Source organism: Vidua macroura, chromosome 2, assembly GCF_024509145.1.
Source record: "Vidua macroura isolate BioBank_ID:100142 chromosome 2, ASM2450914v1, whole genome shotgun sequence".
Lineage (NCBI taxonomy): Eukaryota > Metazoa > Chordata > Aves > Passeriformes > Viduidae > Vidua > Vidua macroura.
Genome location: NC_071572.1, coordinates 91,065,512 through 91,092,506, shown reverse-complemented (window position 1 = coordinate 91,092,506; position 26,995 = coordinate 91,065,512). Strand labels below are relative to the sequence as shown.

The window sequence follows — 26,995 nt, the reverse complement described above, 5'->3', positions numbered from 1 at the left end:
ATAATTTTGGAACCAGGTATTAGGTAACAGTGAGCTTATAGTATAGTCTCAATAGTATACTTGAATGCAACCTAATCTGAAATACTTGCTGCTAGTTGATGCATTTTTTAAGTACAAGTTCATCTTCCTATCAAGTCTTTTATGTATAACTGAATGAAATTAAAGTGTGTGAATACATTGCATCTATGTTGCTTTTCAAAGACTTGCTTATGCCAAGCTTGCACACTCCCACATAAACAGACACCCATGTTTATGTGTCAGGAGCCCTGATACACTGTGATGATTCAGTGTAAATAGACCATTGTGTGAGGCTGTAATACTGTAGGTATTTATAATCAAGCTTACGTGTCTACTGTTGATCAAAACAGGACTGGATAGGTGTATTTTATTAATGGTTATGTTTACAGAGCTAGTTTACTGACATTTGAGTTTTCTGTAGCTCTCACCACTGCTACTGCTATTTAACAAATACTCAGCCTTAATGTAAGCCTCTTTCCCGTCTGTGGGTTGCATTCAACAGGGTTGCTGCTCTGTTGGTTCATGACTTAGGGGGCTACTGGTCAGAACTGTTTTACATCCCTTTGCTGCAGGGGTGTTTGAAGCGTGAGCACCATACCCCAGGAGTGGTTGGTTCATACTGTGAAATGTTAACTTTAACCTACTTCAGTTGATGTAAAGAAGAGTGCTGTGCATTACTCTTTTGCGAATGGCTGCCTCACTGTTGTTGTACAGCTGTTTGTAAGGACTTACCTAATACACTTTGATAAATATAAAATTCTTCTTTCCTCTTCTCACATTTGCTTTGTTTTGAGACTCTTACAGCTCTGATTCTTAGGCTAATATAGTAGTAACAGTTTAGTAGCTTATTTCTCAACTTTGTGATTGCTTTTGTATGGTATTTGAGCTCCAAATTCAAATCATATTTATAGGATTTGTCTGAATATTTGTTTATAAGGATACCTATTCTCATGCAGGTGAACTGGATAAAACCATTTTGGTTGAAACATACGAAAACAGTTATACTTGAGAAATTTGCTTGTTATTTTCTACTGTTTAAATTCAAAAGCCATTGCTAGAATATGTATTACTGCATTATACTTTGATTTATTTTGTCTGCCTCAGGAACTGATACAGAATGCAGAAGATGCTGGTGCCACAGAGGTTAGGTTTCTATATGATGAAACTCAGTATGGAACAGAAACGTTATGGTCAAAGGACATGGCACAATATCAGGGTAAGTATAAGATTTATTAAATTTGGCCATTATTTTTCAATATGCATGTTGTTTGGGGTTAGCTGTCCTGGCTATGTCCCCTCTGAGCTCCTTAGCAGCCCCAGTCCACTCGCTGTTTGGGCCACATGAGAAGCAGAAAAGGCCTTGGCTCTGCATAAGCCCTGCTCAGTGATAACTAAAACAGCCCTGTGTTATTGTCATTATTTCCAGCACAAATCCAAAACACAGCCCCCAGATACCATGAAGCCCAAGCCAGCACACCAGTTGTTAATGTAAAGAGGACCTTTGTGCTTTACATTTCAGCATTCTCTAGGCAGTTCAGTTTTCTTCCTCATCCCTTTTTCTCTTGGCATTCCACCCAACTTTGCTCCATGTTGTCTGTACACTGCAAATCCAGTTTCTTGAAACTTTAAGGTTTTTACATCATTTATTATGGCTTTATGAGATAAAGGTCAATTATGTATTTAACTATTATTATTATTATTATTATTATTATTATTATTATTATTTTAAAATTAGTTTGCATCATCATCCCAAAAGGCATTCAGCTGTGATTTAAAGTTTCAATGACGGATGATCCACTACTTTTTTCTTCTGGCTTTTTTCTTCTGGCTTTTTTTAATTGTTAATAGCCTTATTATGTCTTCCAATATGAATTTGTCTGTCTTACTTTCTAGACACAGGTTATTGTTTTATCTTGCCTTATATTCCCTTCCAGTGGAGGTATCTTCAGACTGTGACTAGCACATTTTTCAAACTTCTTTTTGATAGTTTGAACAGATTGAGTTTAAGCCTTGTGTCACATGACACTTCTTTCAGAAGTTGTTTTCTGCTTTTTGTTCAGTTTTTCAGAATAATTCTTCTAAAATGTGGATGCAAGAATTAAGTAACACGTCAAAATATAAATCTAAGTACCATTTACAGAGGTAAATTCATCTCCTTGCTTTTGCATTTTGCTTTTTTGTTTTTTTTTTCATCAGCAGGCTTAATTTGGTGTCAGCTTAGAGTCATAGCTTGTCCATTAAATTTGCACATGCATATACTTCAAAGAAATGCATTCTCAGGTTTGTAAGTTCATTTCCTAGAAGTTTTTCTTCTTCTGTCATCTTTTTAACTCTTGCCTGTTTATTATAGGGCCAGCATTTTATGCATACAATGATGCAATTTTCACCCCCGAGGACTGGCATGGTATACAGGAAATAGCAAGAAGCAGGAAGAAGGATGATCCCCTGAAAGTTGGAAGATTTGGAATTGGCTTTAATTCAGTTTATCATATAACAGGTAATCTTAGTAGTTATTTTAAAAATAAAATAATGAAGTTTTAAATAGTTAAATTACTTTAGATATTTATAAACATGTAATATTTTCTCTCTAGTGTGTTTTAAAATTCGTTTATGGCTAGATATTCTTACAAAGCATTCTGTTTTTCTCTAATACTATAAGGTATCTATTTGATTTTGAAGGTGTTTGAAGAAGATTGTTCTTATTAGTATCATTATGTACTTAGTCCTTTATATTGAAATGAACATTCCTTTACAGTGCTATTTCAATTATACACTGCTGCTCATTTTTTAGAGGCTCATAATATAGGGTAGGTATCCAAGTAGAAGTGTGAAAAGTTCTACTCACTAGACTAAAAAGTCTTCTGCAGGTTCTTTGTAGACTAAAAAGTCTTCTGCAGGTTCTTTGTATAATAAGTAGTGATTTTTATTTATTTTTAATTATTTATTTATTTGTTTATTTATTGAAAAGATATTATGTAATAGAAGTATAGTCACATTTACACTTGAAAGAAGATAGTACATACTGTTTTGCAAGTTCTTAATATTCAGTCTTGGAATCTGTTATTCTCCCAGAATGCTTTACTGTGGTACCTAAGAAGCATAAATAATGCTTACAGTCTCCACAGTTATAATAGTGCCGGATAAGAGGCAAATTTTTGGTGAAATAAAAATTTTTACCTTGTGAAGAGAATTTTTAAGACATGTGATATTTTTAACAATATTTTACCTAGCTGAGCATGAATAAAATTAATACATTCAGTAGTTTGATAATTTTGTGAATTTGTTCTTTTAAATGTACTGAATTACTGTCTGCCAGCCTTCAAGATCTGCAAAGTATGAATCTAGTAGTACCCACATGTAGTTAATTAATTTGTCATTTTTTTTCTTGAAAATACTGGAAACCTAAAAGTGTGTAGTTGAAAGAAATCATACTTCCTGTTGCTCACTGTCTGCCAGAATTCAAATGATTGAATGACTCTATATATTCAGCTGCACAATAGGTGTATGCTTGTTTCTTCTCTGTTAGTAAGCACTGAATCATGTTACCAGAATCATAGAATCATGTAGGTTGGAAAAGACTTTTAAGAACATTTGAGTCCAACCATAAGCCTAATAGTACCAAGTCCACTAAGCCATGTCCCTAAGGGTCATGTCTACCTGTCTTTTAAATGCCTCCAGAGATGGTGACTCAGCCATTTCCCTGGGGAATTGTACTCAGTTCATCACAGTTTTAGAATATTTTATTCTTGCCTTTTTAAAATTTGTTCCTTAACACTGTACTTTTAAAGTATGTTGTTTTAGGATTATTAATAATTGTTGGTTTTTATGGATACAGATGTCCCTAGCATCTTCAGTGGTGACCAGATTGGAATGCTTGATCCCCATCAAACCCTCTTTGGACCTCATGAGTCAGGCCAGTGTTGGAATCTAAAAGAAGACAGCAAGGAAATAAATGAACTTACGGACCAATTTGCACCTTTCATTGGTGTATTTGGCAGCACTAAGGAAACCTTTAAGAATGGAAACTTTCCGGGTACATTTTTTCGTTTCCCACTTCGTCTGCAGCCTTCCCAACTGAGCAGCAATATTTATGACAAACAGAAGGTTTTGGAGCTGTTTGAATCCTTCAGAGCAGATGCGGATACAGTATTGCTTTTCCTGAAGAGTGTTCAGGATGTTTCATTGCACGTTCGGGAAGCTGATGGAACAGAGAGGCTGGTGTTCAGAGTAACTGCTAGTGAGAACAAGGCCTTGAAACACGAAAGACCCAATTCTATCAAAATCCTGGGAACTGCAATAAATCAGTATTGTAAAGGAGTTCCAAGCAATAGCATAACATGTGTGACATACCATGTAAATATAGTTGTAGAAGATGAGAGTGTTAAGGACGCACAGAAAACATCTTGGTTAGTGTGTAATTGTGTAGGTGGTCGAGGAATGTGCACAGAACTGGATTGTTTAGCTGATGACTTGAAATTTGTTCCTACTATTGGAATAGCCATGTCTTTAGCAACTAACGAGGAGGAAAATGGAGCTGTAGCAGACTTTTCAGGAAGAGCATTTTGTTTTCTGCCTTTACCTCCAGGTGAAGAAAGCAAAACTGGACTTCCAGTTCATGTTAGTGGTTTCTTTGGTCTCACAGACAACAGGAGGAGTATCAAATGGCGAGAGTTGGATCAGTGGAGAGATCCAGCAGCTTTGTGGAATGATCTTCTTGTGGTAAATATAGTACCTAAGGCATATACCACCCTTATTTTGGAAGCCATCAAACGAATGGAGACTGAGAAGAATTCAGATTTTCCATTGTCACCTGAAAGAATTTATAGGTTATGGCCTGATGAGAACAAAATCAGGGTACCCTGGAAACCAATTGTAGTACCTCTCTTTAAAGACCTGCTCCAGCATACAGTTATTTACTCAGTGAGTAATCAATGGATAAAAGTAGAACAGGTGCACTTTTCTGAAATGGATGAGAGTTTGGAGTACACACAGTCTGTTCTCAACTACCTCCAGAATTCAGGGAAGCAGATTGCTAAGGTACCAGCAAATATTGCTAATGCAGTGCATCTTACTATTTCTACTGCTAAAGCTGTGAAAAAAGTGACTCCTGCTGTAGTGCGGCAAGTCCTGAGGAAATCTGGGCACAGTGGACCTGCTGAAGAAAAGCTTCATCTTTTAGAATTTGTGCTTTCTGATGGAGTCTACAGTGAACTGATTGGATTAGAGCTTTTGCCTTTACAGAATGGGAATTTTATTCCTTTTTCCTCATCTGTGTCAGAACAAGACGTAGTTTACATAACCTCAGAAGAATATCCCCGGTATGCTTAGTATTTGGGGAGGGGAGGGGTTTTTTAGGTTTTTCTTTTTTTTTTTTTTTTATTTATATGGTAAAACAGGGTTTCAGATTGTTGTTTGCTTGTCAACAAACAAGGTATGCAGCAGCCTGTATTGTGATGAAATAAGGCATAGATAGAACTCAATTTTCTGTATATATGCCATTAATCCTATATAAAAGAATTGTGTGATGTATGCTTTAAGAGAATACCTCAGCATATGTTTCCAGTTATTAATTTTCTTCTTGGAATTACAAATACGAGAAGATTAGAAACGTACATACAAGGAAGTTCATTAAGTTGGGTAATGCTAAAGGCTTTTATTAAACTAAAGGCTTGAGATTATGTCTGCTTTTTTTTTTTTTTATCACAACACTTAATTTCAGTGAGGTAGTACTAAAAACTGGTTTCAGGAAATAAGCAGATACTATGATGGGCTGTCTTTTGCATCTGCTCTCCTTTTGTTCTCTCCAGTCTCTCTCCAATTAGTTTTTTTCCTTGCTTATTTCTCAGCTGCATCAGTGCTCCAATTTGGTTCTCATTTCATCAGCCAAAAGCACTTGCACTGGCACTGGGGAGGGGATAGCAGATAGCAGGCTAGTTGGAATTAACGAGCTTGGGGTCACTGGGGAGAAAGCATGATTACTGCTTTTTATGTCTGTACTGGATTATGCCTGTATTAAATACTTGTTAAATCTGGACCATTTTGCACACAATGTCTAAAGACATAAGGCTTGAAGTCACTCAGACACACCAGATGTTTCCTCTTACAAAGTGTTACCTCTATGCATGATTACAATGAGCCCTCATTCTCCGTTGCCTCAGAGTTCCACGAATTTCCAGACCCTCAGCTTGAAAGAATGTGACACTTGGCATATGTTTTGTTGCTTTTACTGCTCTGTGGACTGTTTAAAAGGGAAGTAGAGGTGGGTTGGAGTGTGCCCATATAGGAATTATTAAGGTAAAAAGTGCTTCAAGTGAGGTCCTTCTGTAAATTGTGTTTTGACTATACATATAGACAGCCAGTCTTAAAGAAAAGCAGTTGGATGCAAGTAACTTTTCGTCCTATTGCCTGAATTCGTGGCGCCACAAAAAAGAGCCTGGCTCCACCCTCATGACACCCTCCCTTCAGGTACATACAGACATGGATGAGGTCCCCTCTGAGCTGTCTCCTCTGAGGCTGATGAGGCCCAGCTCCCTCAGCCTTTCCTTATCATCTTTGTAGCCCTCTGCTGTACCCACTCCAGGAGCTCCATAAATTTAAACCCATTATCAAAAACCCATAATCTTTTCTTGCTCTAAACAATTCAGGTTATTTATCAGGAGATTAAAGCTACTTGGGGACTATGATTCTGGTGTCTTTTTCTAAAAAGAAAAAAAAAAAAAGTTTTTTAGCATCTATTGTGAGATGATTTATCTTTTGTTGCTCTTTCACTTTGTTAATCCTTCTACAAGTTAAGCCAGTATACTAATACAGAAAACATTCCCTTGATGAGACTAACAAGTTAGAGCCCTGCTTTGGACTAGTCATAAGATACTTTTTTTGAAACTTAAGGATACCAGTATTTTTTATTCAGTTCATGTTCCATTGGTAATGGACCTGGTTTGATTAGTCTTATAAAACTGATACAAAAGCATATTATAATAGGCATAAATATCCTTGCTAGCTGTGATGAAACAGGAATTTGAAATAGTAATGCTTTCTTTGCCTCTATTCTTGCCTACAGCAAGTATCTTTAATTCTAATATTTAAGTATGATAAATTATGTATGTTAGATGTTTCAAAACCTTTTCAATTTAGGACATTGGCTCTTACTCAAATTTGGAGCCTGCTAAGAAGATAAAATCAGCTCTTAGAAAATTTCTTCCTGCTAACTGTGGAAGAACAAGATTCTGTGTTGGTTTATGTCTAATGAGCATACCCATGTTCAGAATTAAACTGGATATTTATTTTTGATTTCACAAAAACCAAAGCCCTGAAAACTGATTTAGTTTTAACTGCCAAAGTAAGAGAAGTGGAGGATGAGACTGATTTTGGCACAGTAATTTTAAGTATTGACTGCAGATCTTGTGAAATCTTTAGATCTTTTCAAATCCACAGATCTGTGTGACTTTCTAGGGTTATGTGTTGTATTTTATGTAAATTTTTCAAACAGAATTCTAAGAGACATAGAATGGTATTTTAACTTTTTTTTTTTTTTTTGTTAGAGTACAAATAGGTGAAAATAGTTTTTTAATCCCAGTTTTTCTATCAAAGAAAACTTGCTTAGACCTGTTTTGAAAAGAAGGACAGTTGGAAAAATTACTTTCTTACTTACTGCTCTCTGCTTCTAAATGTACAACTTTTTATTTATCAGAAAATACCTACTGAAAGCCCTAGTCTGCATATGCACGATTGCTTTGCATGCTACTCTGCTCTACCATGATGATTACCATGCTGGTAATATATCATATATACAGTAACACAAATAAATGAGGCTTTGCTAAAGTGTGGGGGCCTTTTTGATTTTGTTTTTCTCTTTTTTCATGGTGTTCTAGATCACTCTTTCCTGGCCTGGAGGGAAGGTTACTCTCTGATGACCTGAAGCCTGAGGTCCTTGCTGCTTTGAAAGAAGCTGCCAAAAGCCGAGGTAATGTGTCTTTTGTATTTTCTTACAAACAGAACTTTAAACAGTTCAAACAGACTAGCTCTAAACCCAAGTTTAAAGTAATGTCTCTTGAAGCTGAGTTCCCATAAATAAGACAGTCATCTTAAAAAAAACCCATTAAGATATGATAGGCTTCTTTGAATTGAAATTACACAAACGAAAATTATAAATGAACAAAAAGGAAAAGGAAGAAGGACGAAAATTTGTGATAAAATTTAGTAAAATGTATTCAAGGATGAAGAATTTTATTCAAATAGTATTCTTCCACCTAAGACAGTCTTAATTTTGTTTTATATTTATAATATTTGCATATGCAATAGCTGTGTCATGGTTTTAGTACTGTGGATCATCTTCTAACTCACAGTTGCAGGTGATCAGTACATTTGTTTTAAACCAAAACATTTGTTTTAAATCAATTTAATTATCTAGCCTCAAGCATACTGTAGATCAAATAATTTTATCATGTGTTTCCTGATTCTTAATTCATGGTTTATGGTTGTGTCAGTGTGGACCTACTGAAATACTCCCAAATCATGATCAAAAGACATGGTCAAGGAGTTAGTTGTATCTATAGATGAGATACCTCTGTGTTTAACTGTCTTCACAATTAATTTTTTCTGGTATCTGTTTTTCTCAAGAGTTTGTCTGCACTTACATTTCCACCCTTTTTGTTTACCATTTGATTAATAAATATGAAGCCTAAATATCAGAAATTTTTTCACATATACACAAACCAAGCCACTTCTTAGTTCACAATATACTAATACTATTTAAAAGTATAAAGAACAGTATATAAGAACAGTAAACTGTTCTTCAATGTCTAGAAAATATACTTTTCAGGAAAAGGTTCTTGTCTTTTTTTTTAATTACTTGATTCATCAGAATTCTTTTAGACTAAAGATGTTAGAACTAGATGTAGAATACTGTTATTCACAGTCTTGATTTGCTTTTATTTATATCCTTTATCATGGTCTTCAGTCATTTAGTCTGTTTCTTCTGAGTTTTAACCTTTTTTCCCCTTCAATCCTTTAAATCTTTCCGCTTTATTATTCTTTTTGTTGAGTTCTAAAACTCCTCCTTTCTCCATGTTTTGATCATTCCTTCATTATTGAAAACAAAAGAAAAATAAAGTAATTCTGAGACAAGATGATAAATTTTTAAACTATAGCAAAGCATCTATGAAAAATGAAAATAATCAAGTGACTTTTTGCATAGAGTAAAATCTCTAAATATTTAACTTAAGATGTATTGAATATATTACATCTGTGACTTCGATTCATTATGAAGAACATCAAGATTGAAGTTATTACAAAGAAAACCTTTATTTTAAAAAGCAGAATTTTCAAAGTCTTATCAGCAAATTAGATGATGGATGCTGTGTCTGTTAATGCAGTAGAATATGCTTAATTTTTTTTCTCTACTGTACTGTGTTTCCTTCAGTACTGTGTTTAAACAGAATGTTAAGTGTTGAAAGTAATGACCACTTTAAATTGTGTCCAGACAGGGAATATTTGTAATCTAGGATAGAATCCTAAGGAGCTACTGTTTAATAGTACCTTTTAAGGAATGTATATATATAGATATGAAGACAACCACAGTGAGGTTAGATGGATGAAGATTTTATGTAAGACAGCAATGTTAGTATTGAAAAATGCCTGTTCTGTGTGATGAAACCTTGAGCTGATTTTCAAGATGTGCTTTCCTTGACAATTTCCTCCGAGTGAATGTCACAAAGCAATCTAAAAGCAGGCTTAAATTAAAAAACAGAGCAAAACAACCAAAATGAAATACAGTATATGCCTGAATACATCTTAAACAGAAAACACAGAGGTGACAGAAATGGAAAAACCCCTGTATGCTATTAAACCAGTCCCTTGCTGAGTTCTAGGACATTCCTTCCCTTGCAGGCTTGGTCTCAGAACTGCAATGAAGTAGTTCTAGTCCTTTTAGTTACTGGGGAGATTTTAGGTCATATTTAAGTCTTGCTTTTGTCTCTCTTTTATTCTGGCAGATTCTTTGAATGATGTTTTTCTATGGATTTGTTCTTGGTACTATACCTCTCATTAAAAGAACATATTTTTGTAAACAAATATGGCGAGTATTCTTCTAAATGTTCTCAGAATTATTAAATACTATTAGATAATCCTTTACAAGATTCAGGTGTCCTACTTTTCATTTTAGCTCCTCCTAAATTATTCTTCACTCAATGATTCTGCATAATTGTAGAACTGCACTACCATAAAAGTTGTATGTTACTATAAATAATAAGTATTAGAGGGGGTTCTGACAGATTTAGAAATATTAATATGTCAAGAATTTTATTTATATAGCTGTAGAAATTACATCAGAGAGATTTCTAATACTGTTGCAGAAATAGAAACTTTTAATATTATTTCTTTGAGATGGGGTGCAATTGTTTTTATTGTGTTGTTCAAAGACAAACAGATCTGACTTTTACTCTCCTAAAATGTGAACTGTATTTGTCTAGTTAGTAACTGTTTCTTTACTTAGTGTGTTACTGTGTAGTTCACAGGATGTTTTCTAAAAATGGATTTGATTATATTCTAGCCCAACAGCTCCTCTGGGGGTTTTCAGGTATGGTTATTAATTGAAGATGTACTGGTTTGGATTGAAGCTTGATATTTGTGTGAATTTGGTGATTAGCTTTTCTCATTGCCCCAGCTTTATTGTAAAAAAAACTTGCCAAATAGTGCTGCCAAGTGATAGCAACCTAACATAATTATGAAAATATTTCTAAATATAGCTGAGGGGAAAATGCATATTGATGAAGAAAACCTTGTAATTATGTTAAATAGAAATTATCAATATTTTCATTGGTTTATTTATATATTTAATAATTTTACATGCAGGAAGATTTCCAGTATTTTAAGATTACCTGCATAGTTTTAAAACCAGTATTTTTAACTTCTGTTTTCAAATTACAAAAATGGGATTTAAGTTTAGCTTTTAAGTAGATTCTTATCTTCCGTGGGCCCCTTCTGCAAGTTTTCGTCACTTTTACAAGGCTCATGTATTTACCTGTTTTTCTGTTCAATAGAGCTATTAAAAGTCTGTAGCTCTGTAGGCATGAAGTGAAAGAAAAACTATTTTTTCTGAAGGATGTCTATAAATGCTCTTAATCTTGGACTGTTGCCTTCAAGAAAATGGCAATGTTATCTAGATATGTGATAAAAGATGTGAAATTCAAATGGATGTCTTACTTTCACTTCTGTCATTATTTCTGATGTGTTGGGAAGTAGTGGTATTTTTTTATTCTGCGCTGTTTTACTCCCAGAAGTTCTGTAGTTTTTAAGTATAAATTTTCCTAATGATAATTAAGACATGAGTGTAAAGACATATTTATTTTAGTGAGAACTTCAATAATAAGAGTGAAACCATATAGACTTAGTTTCAGCACTTCCTGTCTGAGTCTAGTTTATTGTCAGTTTTGGTTGTAAGAGCAGCTGCACCTGAACCACTTTGCTATATCTAATAAATAATCTTTCAAATCTGTTTGAACATTTGCAATTATAGAGAAATAAAGGATTAGATTTTTATTTACCACTAGGCAAATAAGTTGGGTAAAGAATCAACTAAAAAAAAAAAAAGTTTGTAGTTCAATTTTAAATCTCTAGTTGATATGTATGCCTGAGAACTTTTGTGTTAAACTAACAAATGTAATAATAACATACTGATAATTTTCAATTTGTTTATACTTTCATACTAATATGGAATGTATTCACTTTTCATTAACTCCTGAAAGCAAAGGAAACTGGTATCTGCAGTCCTGGTTAACAAATTTTTTTTCCCCAGAAAAAGACAGGGCACAGATTAGACTTTTTTTCCTTGTTTTCCTTTTTCTTTGCCCCTTGAAGCCAATTGGTAAGTAACTCTGTGATTTTCACAGCTTTTCCCTTTTGCTGTAATTTCAGGGAGGCCATGCACTCAGCTGCAGCTCCTGAACCCAGAAAGGTTTGCCCGGCTCATTAAAGAAGTTATGAACAACGTGTGGCCTGGGAGAGATGTGGTTGTACAATGGTATCCAGGCTTGGAAGAAAAAAAGCACCCATCAGTTTCCTGGCTCAAGATGGTCTGGAAGAATCTATATATACATTTTTCTGATGACTTGAGTGTGTTTGATGAAATGCCGCTTATCCCCAGGACGCTGCTGGAGGAAAATCAAACATCGGTGGAACTGGTTAGATTTAGGAATCCATCACCCATCATTCTGGAAGATGAATCTGAGACTCAGCTCCCAGAATATTTAGCTGATATTATTCAGAAAATTGGTGGAGTTGTACTTAAGAAACTGGACATTTCTATCCAACATCCACTTATAAAAAAATATGTGCATCCACCATTGCCAAGTGCTGTTTTACAAATAATGGAAAAAATGTCCTTACAGAAACTATGCAATCAGGTTGCGTCATTCCCACCAACACATAAAGATGCTCTTAGGGCATTCTTAGCTAGTTTAACAGATGCAAATGAAAAAGAGAAGAGAATTATTCAGGAATTGCTAATATTTAAAAAAATTGAAAAATCATCTGATGAAAGTGTCCCTGTTTTTACTGGGCTAAGAGGTAGTAAGGTATTACACCACACTGCCAAAATTCCTCCTGGTCTAAGGTTTTCTGTTCCAATAATTGACAGCAGTGATGAAGCAACTATTCGCTTAGCTAATTTGCTGAAAATAGAACAGCTAAAGAGCACAGACTGCTTGAAGTTTGTTATAGAAGACATAAGAAGTGATTTTTATTCATATGATGAAACAGCACAGATAATGCAATGGGTTCTTGAAAATCTGACTTTTCTGAAAAATGAGAATACAGATGTGATAGATTGGCTGACACCACTAAAGTTTATTCAGATCTCACCAGAAAAGATAATGTCAGCAAATGAACTCTTTGATCCTGAGGTAGAACTTCTGCAACATTTGTTTTATGCTGAGGAGGAAAGTTGCTTCCCCCCTGTTATTTTTACGTCCTCAGATATTCTTCATTCACTGAGACAAATAGGCTTAAAAAATGAAGGCAGTCTTGAGGAAAATGATATCTTGAGAGTGGCAAAAAAAATTGAAAGTTTGCATGCTGACTCTAACACCAATCATGATTTGCTGTTAAGAAAAGCTAGAACTCTCTTGACGATTTTGAACAAAAACCATACGCTGCTTCAATCATCTGAAACAAAAGCTGCGATGAAAAAGATAAAATGGATTCCTGCAAGTAAGGAAAGGCCTCCAAATTATCCAGGGTCCTTGGTTTGGAAGGGAGATCACTGTGATCTGTGTTCACCACCAGAAATGTGTGATATATCACACGCAATTTTAGTTGGTTCCTCAGTTCCTCTTGTGGAAAATGTACTGTTGGATATAGAGAAAGCACTTGGCATCCCCACCAAGCCCAGCATAAAAGCAGTCTTGAAACATTTCAAGGTGGTAGTTGATTGGCATAGTTCTAAAACCTTCAGTGATGAGGACTACTACCAATTTCAGCATATCTTGCTTGAGATTTATGGATTTATGCATGATCATCTAGAAGAAGGCAAAGAAGCTTTTAAAGCCCTGAAATTTCCCTGGGTTTGGACAGGTAAAACATTTTGTTCCCTCACACAAGCAGTTATAAAATCAGTTCCTGATCTTGATCTCCAGCCTTATCTACATTATGTTCCAAAAACTATGGCGAAGTTTCACCAGTTGTTTAAATGTTGTGGTTCAATTGAGGAGTTAACACCAGACCACGTTTCTATGGTCATTCAGAAAATATATCTGAAGAGTGAGCAGTCTCTCTCGGAACAAGAGAGCAAGCAAAGCCTTCACATTATGTTGAGTATCATAAGATGGCTGTACAGCAATCAAATCCCTGCGAGTCTGCATACGCCCATGCCACTGTACAGTGGCAAACTTCCTTATAAACTTGCAATGAAGCCAATTCATGAGTGCTGTTACTGTGACATCAAAGTTGATGACTTAAATGATCTGCTTGAGGATTCTGTTGAACCCATAATTTTGGTGCATGAAGACATACCAATGAAAACAGCTGAGTGGTTAAATGTCCCATGCCTTAGCACAAGACTGATTAATCCAGAAAATATGGGGTTTGAGCAATCTGGGCAAAGAGAGCCTCTGACTGTGAGAATTAAAAACATATTGGAAGAATACCCTTCCATTTCAGATATCTTTAAGGAGCTTCTTCAAAATGCTGACGATGCTAATGCAACGGAATGTAATTTCCTGATTGACATGAGAAGAAATATGGATATAAGAGAGAACCTTCTGGATCCAGGAATGGCAGCATGTCATGGTCCAGCTTTGTGGTCATTCAATAATTCTGAGTTTTCTGACTCTGATTTCCTAAATATAACTCGATTAGGAGAGTCTCTAAAAAGGAGTGAAGTTGACAAAGTAGGAAAATTTGGACTGGGATTCAATTCTGTTTATCATATCACTGATGTTCCTATTATTTTGAGCCGGGAGTTCATGATTATGTTTGATCCAAATGTCAACCATATTAGTAAGCATATCAGAGATAAATCTAACCCTGGCATCAAAATCAACTGGAGTAAGCAACAGAAGAGACTGCGAAAATTTCCAAACCAGTTTAAGCCATTTATAGGCGTTTTTGGTTGCCAGCTACCACTGACAGTAGAATCTCCCTATAGCTACAAAGGAACACTTTTCAGGCTGTCCTTTAGGACTCAGCAGGAAGCTAAAGTGAGTGAAGTCAGCAGTGCATCCTACAATACCGCAGACATTTACTCTCTTGTGGATGAATTTAGCATTTGTGGTCATAGACTGATAATATTTGCTCAGAGTGTAAATTCAATGGTTTTGAAATACTTGAAAATTGAAGCAGATGATCCCGGCATGGCACAAGATGTTGTCACTATCAGAAAAAATCTGTGTTCTTCCAAAGCCTTGGCTGCACCAAATGTAAGTGTTTTAAAGGAAGCAGCTAAACTCATGAAAGTGTGCAGCAGCAGTACTAAAAAGCTTCCCACTGAAACACCAAAGTCATCATGTATCCTGCAGATAGTAGTAGAAGAATTTCACCATGTGTTTAGGCGGATTGCTGATTTACAGTCTCCACTTTTCAGAGGCACTGAAGATGATCCAGCTGCTTTCTTTGAAATGGCTAAATCAGGACAGACGAAAAGATCAGGTGATGAATTGCCACAGAAAACAGTAGATTCAACAACGTGGCTTATATGTTCTTGCATGGATGTTGGAGATGCTTTGAAATTTTCTTTGCATGAAAGTGGACGAAGACTAGGCCTAGTCCCCTGTGGTGGTGTAGGAGTGCTGCTGTCTGAAACCCAGGATCAAAAATGGATTGTGAAACCTAATTGCAACAACATAGGTGAAGTATTCTGCTATTTACCTCTGCGAATAAAAACAGGCTTACCTCTCCACATAAATGGCTGCTTTGCAGTTACTTCAAATCGGAAAGAGATCTGGAAAACAGATACAAAAGGAAGATGGAATACAGTATTCATGAGGCATGTTATTGTAAAAGCCTACATAGAAGCCCTTTGTGTTTTACGTGACATGGCAATCAATGGTGAGCTAGTTGACTACAGTTACTGTGCAGTGTGGCCAGATCCTGATTCAGTTCATGATGATTTTTCTGTTATTTGTCAAGGGTTTTATGAGGACATAGCTCATATGAAAAGCAAAGAAGGGATCAAAGTGTTTTCTGATGGTTCGTCTTGGGTTTCCATGAAGAATGTAAGGTTTTTAGATGACTCCATACTGAAACGGCCAGATGTTGGGCCATCAGCCTTCAAGATCTTTCTGAAGTACCTTAAAAAAACAGGATCCAAAAATCTGTGTGCTGTAGATCTTCCATCCTGGGTAAAGACAGGATTTGAAGAAGCAGGATGCAAGTACATATTACTGGAGAACACTTTCTCTGAGAAACAGTTCTTTTCTGAGGTATTTTTCCCTAATGTTCAGGAGATTGATGCAGAGCTACGTGATCCTTTGATGCGTTATGTTCTCAATGAAAAAATTGAGGAGTTCTCAGGAATTCTTCGTGCTACTCCATGTATTCCCTGTTCATTGGATGGACATTCATTAGTTACACCATCAAGACTGATCCATCCTGAAGGAAGAGTTGCAAAGTTGTATGATGCTGAGGACGGAAGATTTCCTTATGGTACCACTCAGGATTATCTTAACCCTGTTATTTTGGTTAAACTTGTGCAGTTGGGAATGGCTAAAGATGATATTTTATGGGAAGATCTGATAGAACGTGCAGAGTCAGTAGCTGAAATTAACAAGACTGATCATGCCGCAGCTTGTCTCAGGAGCAGCGTTATACTGAGTCTTATTGATGAAAAATTAAAATCAAGAGATCCTAGAGCTAAAGAATTTGCTGCAAAATGTCAAAACATTCCTTTCCTTCCATTTCTTAGCAAACCAGCAGGCTTCTCACTGCACTGGAAAGGTAGTGATTTTCAGCCTGAAGCGATGTTTTCAGCAAATGATCTTTTCACTGCTGATCATCAAGATATAGTTTGCCTCATACAACCAATTCTTAATGAAAACTCCCACTCTTTTAAAGGTTGTGGTACTTTGTCATTAGCCGTCAAAGAATTTTTGGGTTTACTTAAGAAACCAGCTGTTAATTTAGTCATAAATCAGTTAGAAGAAGTTGCAAAGTCGTTTGATGGAATCACCTTGTATCAAGAAAACATCACTAATGCTTGTTACAAATACCTGCATGAAGCGATGTTAGAGAGTGAATCAACAAAAGCCATGATAATTGAACAGCTAACAAACTGTAGTTTTATTTTGGTTGAGAATGTGTATGCTGATCCATCAAAAGTGTCTTTTCATTTGAATTTTGAAGCAGCACCCTACCTCTATCAATTGCCTAACAAATACAAAAATAGTTTCCGTGAGCTGTTTGAAAGTGTGGGTGTAAGACAGGCTTTCACAGTTGAGGACTTTGCTGTAGTTCTAGAATTAATAAATCAGGAGAGAGGGACCAAACAACTAACAGAAGAAAACTTTCAGCTCTGCAGGAGAATAATTAGTGAAGGAATATGGGGCCTCATTAGAGAGAAGAAGCAGGAATTTTGTGAGAAAAAGTATGGTGAGATTTTGTTGCCAGATACTCGTCTTGCACTTCTGCCTGCAAAATCTTTGTGTTACAATGACTGTCCGTGGATAAAAGTTAAAGACACAACTGTTAAATATTGTCATGGCGATATTCCAAGAGAAGTTGCAGTGAAGCTTGGAGCAATACCAAAACGCCATAAAGCTTTAGAAAGATATGCATCAAATATCTGTTTTACTACCCTGGGAACAGAATTTGGCCAGAAAGAAAAATTGACTAGTAGAATTAAAAGCATTCTGAATGCGTACCCTTCAGAAAAAGAAATGCTGAAAGAGCTCCTTCAGAATGCAGATGATGCAAAAGCTACAGAGATCTGTTTTGTGTTTGATCCTAGACAGCATCCAGCTGATAGAATATTTGATGAGAAATGGGCACCACTTCAAGGACCAGCACTGTGTGTTTACAACAATCAGCCTTTTACAGAAGATGATATTCGGGGAATCCAGAATCTCGGAAAAGGTACAAAAGTAGGAAATCCCTGTAAAACTGGACAATATGGTATAGGCTTCAATTCTGTTTATCACATAACAGATTGCCCTTCTTTCCTGTCTGGCAATGATATACTTTGCATTTTTGATCCTCATGCGAGATATGCACCAGGTTCAACATCAACAAGTCCTGGCCGCATGTTTAGAGATTTAGATGCAGATTTCAGAACACAGTTCTCAGATGTACTGGATCTCTACTTAGGAAATCACTTTAAACTGGACAATTGTACAATGTTTAGGTTTCCTCTTCGAAATGGAGAAATGGCAAAAGTATCAGAAATTTCATCAGTTCCGTGCTCAGATAGAATGGTCCAAAATCTTTTGGATAAGCTGCGTACAGATGGAGCAGAACTCCTAATGTTTTTGAACCATATGGAAAAAATTTCTATTTGTGAGATAGAAAAAACAACAGGAGCACTGAATGTCCTGTATTCTGTACAAGGTAAAATCACTGATGGAGACAGACTGAAACGAAAGCAATTCCATGCATCTGTGATCGACAGTGTAACTAAAAAGAAGCAGCTAAGTGAAATACCTGTACAGCAGATTACTTACACAATGGATACTGAAGACTCTGAAGGAAATCTCACTACCTGGTTAATTTGTAATAGGTCAGGCTTTTCTGCCATGGAAAAGGTATCCAAAAGTGTGGTTTCAGCCCACAAGAATGAGGACATTACTCTTTTCCCTCGTGGTGGAGTAGCGGCTTGCATTACTCATAATTACAAAAAACCCCACAGAGCATTCTGTTTCTTACCCTTATCGTTAGAAACTGGATTACCTTTCCATGTGAATGGACACTTTGCTCTGGACTCTGCAAGAAGAAATCTGTGGCGTGATGATAACGGTGTTGGAGTAAGAAGTGACTGGAATAGTAGTCTAATGACAGCGCTGATAGCACCAGCCTACGTTGAACTGCTGATTCAGCTGAAGAAGAGGTATTTTCCAGGCACTGACCCCACAGTATCAGTGCTGCAAAACACACCTATTCATGCTGTGAAAGACACTTTAAAAAAGTTTTTATCCTTTTTCCCAGTTAATAGACTTGATATTCAACCAGACTGGTATTGCTTAGTGAAAGCAGTTTACAGTTGCATTTATGAAGATTTGAAGCGCCTCTTACCTGTTATGAGAGCTCCAAATGTTGATGGTTCTGATTTGCATTCTGCTGTTATCATCACATGGGTTAACATGTCTACTGTGAACAAAGGCAGACCATTCTTTGACAATTTGCTACAAGATGAATTGCAGCACCTCAAAAATACAGAATACAACATCACAACACGGAAGACAGTGGCCGAAAATGTTTACAGACTGAAGCATTTACTCTTAGAAATTGGATTTAACTTGGTGTATAACTGTGATGAGACTGCAAATCTCTACCACTGTTTGGTAGATGCAGATATTCCTGTCACCTATGTGACACCTGCTGATGTCCGATTGTTTTTGATGACATTTTCTTTTCCGGACTCCAATTGCCACATTGGAAAGTTACCCTGTCGTCTTCAGCAGACAAATTTGAAACTGTTCCATAGCCTCAAACTCCTGGTTGACTACTGTTTCAAAGATGCAGAAGAAAATGAAATCCAAATTGAGGGTTTGCCACTCCTCATTACACTTGACAATGTTTTGCAAGTTTTTGATTCAAAGCGACCAAAGTTCTTGACAACATACCATGAACTGATTCCATCACGGAAGGATCTCTTTATGAACACATTGTATTTGAGATACAACAATATTCTGCTCAGCAGTGAAGTAGCAAAAGTCTTTGATATCAGAAGTTTTGCTGAATTGTTATCATCTGTGCTGCCTAGAGAGTATAAAACTAGAAATTGTATGAAATGGAAGGAAAACTTTGCAAGTGAATCTTGGCTTAAAAGTGCTTGGCATTTTATCAGTGAGTCTCTAAATATTAAGGAAGAGCAAGAAGATACACAAGCAAAATTTGATGGTGTTATTGAAACTTTGAAGGACTGGACTTTGCTCCCAGGTGTAAAGTTTACTGTCTCAGCCAATCATCTGGTTGTGCCAGAGTGTGATGTTTTGCTGCCACTCAGCATCATGCATATAGCTGTCTTTCCAAATGCTCAGAGTGATAAAGTCTTCCATGCTTTAATGAAAACAGGCTGTATTCAGCTGGCATTGAACAAAATCTGCTCCAAAGACAGTGCTTTAGTGCCTTTGTTGTCGGGACGTACAGCAAACATAGATAATCCCTCCAGCATTCTGAAAGCCATACAATATATGGTACAGACATCAACGTTTAAGACTGAAAAGTTAGCAGAAAGTGACTTTGAGGCTCTCCTAATGTACTTCAATTGCAACTTATGTCATTTGACATCTCAAGATGACATTAAAATTTTAAAGTCTCTTCCATGTTACAAATCAATCAGTGGACGATACATCAGCATTGCAAAATATGGGACATGTTATGTCCTCACGAAAAGCATCCCGTCAGTAGAAGTAGACAGATGGACACAGTCAACTTCATCAGCTTTTCTTGAGGAGAAGGTTCATTTGAAAGACTTGTATACTATGCTTGGCTGTGTCTCTGTGGATGATCTTGAAGTGTACTTGAAACATCTTCTGCCAAAAATTGAAAGTCTGTCTTACGATGCAAAATTAGAACATTTGATCTACTTAAAGAATAGGCTAACTAGCATTGAAGAAACTTCAGAAATGAAAGAACAGCTGTTTGAAAAGCTTGAAAGTATTTTGATCATTCATGATGCAAACAATAGGTTAAAACCTGCAAAGTACTTTTATGATAGGACTGTAAAAGTCTTTGAAGTTATGCTGCCTGAAAAATTCTTCATACCTCAAGATTTTTTTAAGAAGCTGGAGCAACTTACAAAACCAAAAAATCAAGCGGCGTTCCTTCCATCGTGGGTAACTTTTCTGCGACATATCGGATTGAAATTCATCATTTCACAGCAGCAGTTACTGCAGTTTGCTAAGGAAATCAGCATGCGAGCAAATACAGAAAACTGGTCTAAAGAAACACTACAGAATACTGTTGATGTTCTCCTCCATCATATATTTCAAGAAAGAGCTGACCTTTTTTCAGGAAATTTTCTGAAAGAATTGTCTTTAATTCCTTTTCTGTGCCCTGAACGAGCTCCAGCAGAATTTGTGAGATTTCATCCTCAGTATCAAGAAGTTAATGGAACTCTTCCTCTCATACGATTCAATGGGGCACAGGTGAATCCTAAATTCAAGCAGACTGATGTGTTGCAGTTGCTGTGGACATCATGTCCTATTCTTCCTGAGAAAGCAACACCTTTAAGCATCAAAGAACAAGAGGGGAGTAGTCTTGGTGCACAAGAACAGCTTGAGCAAGTTTTAGCCATGCTGAATGTTAATTTGGACCCTCCTCTGGACAAAGTTATCAATAACTGCAGGAACATATGCAATATAACAACTTTGGATGAGGACATGGTGAAAACTAGGGCCAAGGTCTTAAGAAGCATTTATGAGTTTCTTAGTACAGAGAAGAGGGAATTCCGCTTTCAGCTTCGAGGAGTTTCTTTTGTAATGGTTGAAGAAGGTTGGAAGCTCCTTAAGCCTGAGGAGGTGGTAATAAACCTTGAGTATGAATCTGATTTTAAACCTTATCTTTACAAACTTCCTTTAGAACTTGGTACTTTCCATCAGTTATTTAAACATTTGGGCACTGAAGACATTATTTCAACAAAGCAGTATGTTGAAGTTCTAGGTCGCATATATAAGAGCTCGGAAGGAAAGCAATTGGATCCTAATGAAATGCGCACAGTTAAAAGAGTAGTTTCAGGCCTGTTCAAAAGTCTTCAGAATGATTCTGTTAAGGTTCGGAATGACCTTGAGAATATGAGAGATTTTGCCCTTTACCTTCCTAGTCAAGATGGTAGGTTGGTAAAGTCTAGTATCTTAGTTTTTGATGATGCACCCCACTACAAAAGCAGAATCCAAGGTAACATTGGTGTGCAGATGCTTGTTGATCTTAGCCAGTGTTACTTAGGCAAAGACCATGGCTTTCACACTAAATTGATAATGCTATTCCCTCAGAAACTGAGGCCTCGCTTACTTAGCAGTATACTTGAAGAACAGTTAGATGAGGAGTCTCCCAAAATTTGTCAGTTTGGAGCGTTATGTTCTTTGCAGGGAAGGTTACAGTTACTGTTGTCTTCGGAGCAATTCATCACAGGACTCATTAGGATTATGAAGCATGAAAATGACAATGCTTTTCTGGCTAACGAAGAAAAAGCAATAAGACTTTGCAAAGCTTTGCGAGAAGGTTTGAAAGTTTCCTGTTTTGAGAAGTTGCAAACAACATTAAGAGTTAAAGGGTTTGCTCCTATTCCCCACAGCAAAAGTGAAACATTTGCTTTCTTGAAGAGATACGGAAATGCAGTAATACTGCTTTACATACAGCATTCTGACAGCAAGGACATAAATTTCCTCTTAGCATTAGCTATGACCTTAAAATCTGCAACTGACAACCTGATTTCTGATACCTCATATTTAATTGCCATGCTGGGTTGCAATGATATTTATCGGATCAGTGAGAAGCTTGACAGCTTAGGAGTGAAGTATGACTCTTCTGAGCCATCAAAACTTGAACTACCAACACCTGGCACTCCTATACCAGCTGAAATTCACTATACACTTCTAATGGATCCAATGAATGTATTTTATCCTGGTGAATATGTTGGTTACCTTGTTGATTCTGAAGGTGGTGATATATATGGATCATATCAGCCTACTTATACCTATGCAATCATCGTGCAAGAAGTAGAAAGAGAAGATGATGAAAGCCCCAGTTTTCTGGGGAAGATTTACCAGATTGATATTGGATATAGTGAATACAAAATAGTGAGCTCCCTTGACTTGTACAAATTTTCCAGACCAGAGGAAAGCTCTCAAGGCAGGGATAGCACACCTTCTACCCCAACCAGTCCTACAGAATTTCCAGCACATGGACCAAGGGCAATTCCACCTATCTTCACTGGTAGAGAGAGCCACAAAACAATGTCCTCAAAACACCACTCTCCAAAAAAGATAAAGTCAAACTCATTGCCAGAAATATTAAAAGAAGTGACATCTGTGATTGAACAGGCTTGGAAGCTTCCAGAATCTGAAAGAAAAAAGATTATTAGGAGGCTGTACCTTAAATGGCACCCAGATAAAAATGCAGAGAATCTTGATATAGCCAATGAGGTTTTCAAACACTTGCAGAATGAGATTAACAGGATGGAAAAACAGGCCTTTATGGATCAAAATATGGACAGAGCCTCAAGGAGACCATTTTCATCTTCTGCTTCTCGATTTCAGTCAGATAAATTTTCATTTCAGAGATTTTACACTTCATGGAATCAGGAAGCAACAAGCCACAAATCTGAAAGGCAACAGTACAAAGAAAAGTGTCCCTCCTCCACAGGGCCATCTTACTCCCAGCGCTTTTTTGTCCCACCTACATTCAGGTCCGTTGGCAATCCTGTGGAGGCACGTCGATGGCTTAGGCAGGCCCGAGCCAACTTTTCAGCCGCACGAAATGACCTTCATAAAAATGCCAATGAATGGGTGTGCTTTAAGTGCTACCTTTCTACTAAACTAGCCTTGATTGCAGCTGACTATGCTGTGAAGGGCAAGTCAGACAAAGACATAAAACCAGCAGCCCTTGCACAAAAAATAGAGGAGTACAGTCAGCAACTTGAAGGACTTTCAAATGACGTTCAGACATTGGAGGCTTATGGAGTAGATAGCTTAAAAACTAGGTATCCTGATTTACTTCCTTTTCCACAGATTCCCAATGATAGGTTTACGTCAGAAGTTGCTATGAGAGTGATGGAATGTACTGCTTGTATCATAATAAAACTTGAAAACTTCATACAACAAAAAGTATAAATTATTTGAAGAGGTTAGGGGACTGTTTTGTCAAGACTGTTTCAGGTGGTGAGATACAAATGCAATTCTGCAGATTATGGAGTGTCCAAGAGGTTGCATGGTGCCAAGTGGTTTAGAGGTGTCGTGCACCAAGGTGGACGGTACCGAGGTACTTAGAACTGAAATTTACTTAAATGGGATTTTTTTTTCTTAACTGAGCCTGCTGTTAAGCAAACTGTAAAACCTGAATATTTTTTAGAATTTGCAAGGAAATTGAGCTGCAAAAATTAGATGTATGCACAACATCGTGATTAATTGGCATATTATTGAACTGCACTTTATATAACCAAAGCTTAGCTTTCTGTTAGATGAAGCCTGTAATTATAACTCCTTATTAGATTTATTTCATTTAATGTAATGTTTCTGAAAGAGTAATGTCAGTTTTCAATGTACTAATGTTAAGACTGGACATACAATGAAATGGGAAATGGGGTGGAAGTTAAATAACTTTGGAGATACTGCTCCAAAGCATATCTGTATTCTTTTGCGTTCTGTGGACATTCATGTCACTCATAGTAATACTCTTATCAGCTGGATCTGATTATAAATTTGCTGCAGCATCACACTGTAAACCTTTAAAGGATAGTTTAGTACATGTAAACTGGTGCAGTTATTTTAATGCTGAATAATGATTCTTGATTTAACATGCCACGTCATGTCATGCATTGATTGCATTTACTTTATTATAAAATAATTAAGTATTTAATTTAGTCTTTTTTTTAGAGTCTGTCATCTTTTGTTTAATGAAAAAGCACGTGGATGATATAAAATCTGTGAACATTATTATGTGGTGTTTTATGATTTTTTTTGGAACACCAAAACTCAGTTTTCAGATGCCTAAATGCTTGAGTTCCTTTTGTTTCCCCTGTGTGTGTGCCTTTGTGTGTGTACATATATATATTTTTCCACAAACATTGGTAATAGTACAATTCAGTAGCTCATTTTTGGTGTACACAGAGCACTGTTTTTTGTTACATGTTTAAAGGTGCTGCAATGTAATGCTGGTTTTATTTTGTTATTCACTACAGCCCTTGAGAAATCTGATTATTAGTTCACACACTTTTTTTTATAGTTTGTAATACTTTTGGTAATGTCATGCAGTATGTTCAACATTAGCTTTTTGTAAAAAAAAATAAAAAATAAAAAAAGATAATGCTAAATGATTTTTTTTGCTGGATCAGCCACATTAAACATAAATGTCCAACATTTTCCAGGGGCATGTGTTACACTTGTCTACTTGACAGCACAGTGAAACTGTAATTTAACTTGCAGAATACAAAGGAAAATAAACAACAGCAAGCTTGCAGGGCTGATGCAGCTGTGATAGTGTTGTAATACAAAAAAATCACAATGAGGTCTGCCTCAGTTTTGAGTTAATTATAAAGGCCTTGTTCTTGAAGAATTGTGACAGTTGGAAAATGATACTGCTTCTGATTGTGGAGCCCTATTATTATTATTTCTGCTATTAAATTAAGTGCCATAAATTTAATAAAGAAAAATGCAAACATATATTTCAGTCCAATGTGTTTTGGTTTTATAATGTAAGCTAACTTTACCTATTATTTGAAGCTTTTATATAGGTAAATACACAATCTTTTTTTGATTAAGTCTAAACAACTGTACAAATATTAAAATACTATTGAAAAGGAAACTTGCCTTTTTTTTTTTTTGCAATGACAAATGTTTGCAGTTTTCTCAAACAAAGTGTACATTTTGCTGATTTTTTGCAATAAATAGCATGTAAGTAAAACACAAATCCTGGTGTGCCATGAAATAAATCAGTTTAGTTAATTCCCCATGTTTTTAAAATAGATTCCTTTGTGGTTCTTGCTTTGTGCATTTAGTCAGATGAATAGTATTCAGGGTAAGCAAAATACTTGAAAAGGAAACAGTTCTCATGCTTTTCATTTTAAATGGAGCTAAAACATAAGGTCTCATGAAAGCATGCAAAAGTGTAACGGGAGCACCATGAACACTTTCCTGTTTTTACGTGAGCTCCTGAGGAAGAAAATCTTCTAAGTGTATAACTATAACTGTGTTTTATAAGCAACTTATGTTGCTGTACCAGTATTATTATTATGAAGTGTTAAAATGGCTGTGTAGAACCACTAAATTATTCTGTTAGAATTTTTATTTTGTATATTCTGTTGAGTGCTGACACTGAGAAAGAAAACAGTCCCAGTTCTTAGGAAGCTAAAGGTCTGAAGCAATTTTAAACACTGAGCCAAGTTGATAAAGAAAATGTGAACGATACAGAAACACTAATTAATCCTGTTACTCCTGAACTGAAACTAACAATGAAATTTATATATGGCTGCAGAGGGACAGGCAAGAGAGGTGTCTCAGCTGGAAGTCTCTTAGTTTCTTACTTGCTTAACTCACTGTAACAGCTAGCCTAAATAAAGAGGCTTTGTGAGACTGGGAAACCATATTCTGACAGAACATGATTTTGTAAGTGCCATTTAATTCCTGATTAAAAATTAAAACAAATAAATAAAATGCTTAACTGATTCTTCCTTTTGGCTCAGCTGGGAGACTGGGCAATGTGTCTAGGTCAGGTGTGGAGGTTTAGAACAGTTAGGATGTGATGATTCTGTAGTAAGGGTCTGTAAGAAGACCCTCTGTTAGCATGTAGGTTCCACAAAAATACATTTAACAAGTAATTCTGCACATTAAATGAGTTCTCTTGGGAGAAAGTATCTTTTCATTCAGGTCTATCTTCCACAGGTACCAGCAGTTTGTCTAGGAGAAGCAGCTTCAGTTCTTGTCTCTCAAAATTACAGCTGAGGAGTTTAACAAAAAGCCAGTCGTATAGGAAGCTGATTCAACTATATATAGGGCAGCTTAAATCTAAGGAACTGCAGTTGGAATAAGCCTTGATAGGTTTCTTACTATCTCGTGCTTTAAAAGCTGTCCTCTCAAACAATGACGTGTTACACAGCTATTCTAAAAAGCATAGGACACTTGCCTCAGGAATTAGTGATAAGAAAAATACCTTTTGTTTGTTTGTGATTTTGTTCTGTTCTGTTTGGCTTTTTTTTTTTTTTTTTTTTTTTTTTTTTTTTTTTTTTGTTGTTGTTGTTATTGTTGTTGTTTTTTTTTTTTTTTTTTTTTTTAAGGACATAGATTTTTGTGTAGCTGACTACCAGAAGAAGAATAAATGGTTTATTGTGTAAAAAATGCAGTTTTGCAGTATTTGTACTTGAATCATTATCAGTAAAGTTACTGTAATGATTTGTGAAATAGGATTTAAAATTTACTATAAGGATTGCATTCAGGTACTGGTATACTTGGGTTGCTTTAAACAAGGCTGTAATTAAATCTATTGTAATTTCTCCAATTAAAGTAGAAGAGCGTAGTACCACCTTTGAGATTTTCTGTTGCTGGATCTAAACTCTCTGAGAAAGGCTGGATTGGTCTTGGGGAATAAAGACAGAACTAATAGTTCAAAAATAACTAAACCT

General features: G+C 36.1%; 1 protein-coding gene across 1 annotated transcript; it reads left to right on the top strand.

Moving 5' to 3' along the window:
• Nucleotides 1-1,131: 1,131 nt before the first annotated feature.
• Nucleotides 1,132-25,040, top strand: SACS (sacsin molecular chaperone). Its single transcript, XM_053969422.1, has 5 exons — nucleotides 1,132-1,234; nucleotides 2,369-2,515; nucleotides 3,854-5,336; nucleotides 7,890-7,981; nucleotides 11,932-25,040. Exons 1-5 carry the CDS (start codon nucleotides 1,219-1,221, stop codon nucleotides 23,490-23,492), a joined length of 13,299 nt encoding a protein of 4,432 aa, XP_053825397.1. The 5' UTR covers nucleotides 1,132-1,218; the 3' UTR covers nucleotides 23,493-25,040.
• Nucleotides 25,041-26,995: the final 1,955 nt, after the last annotated feature.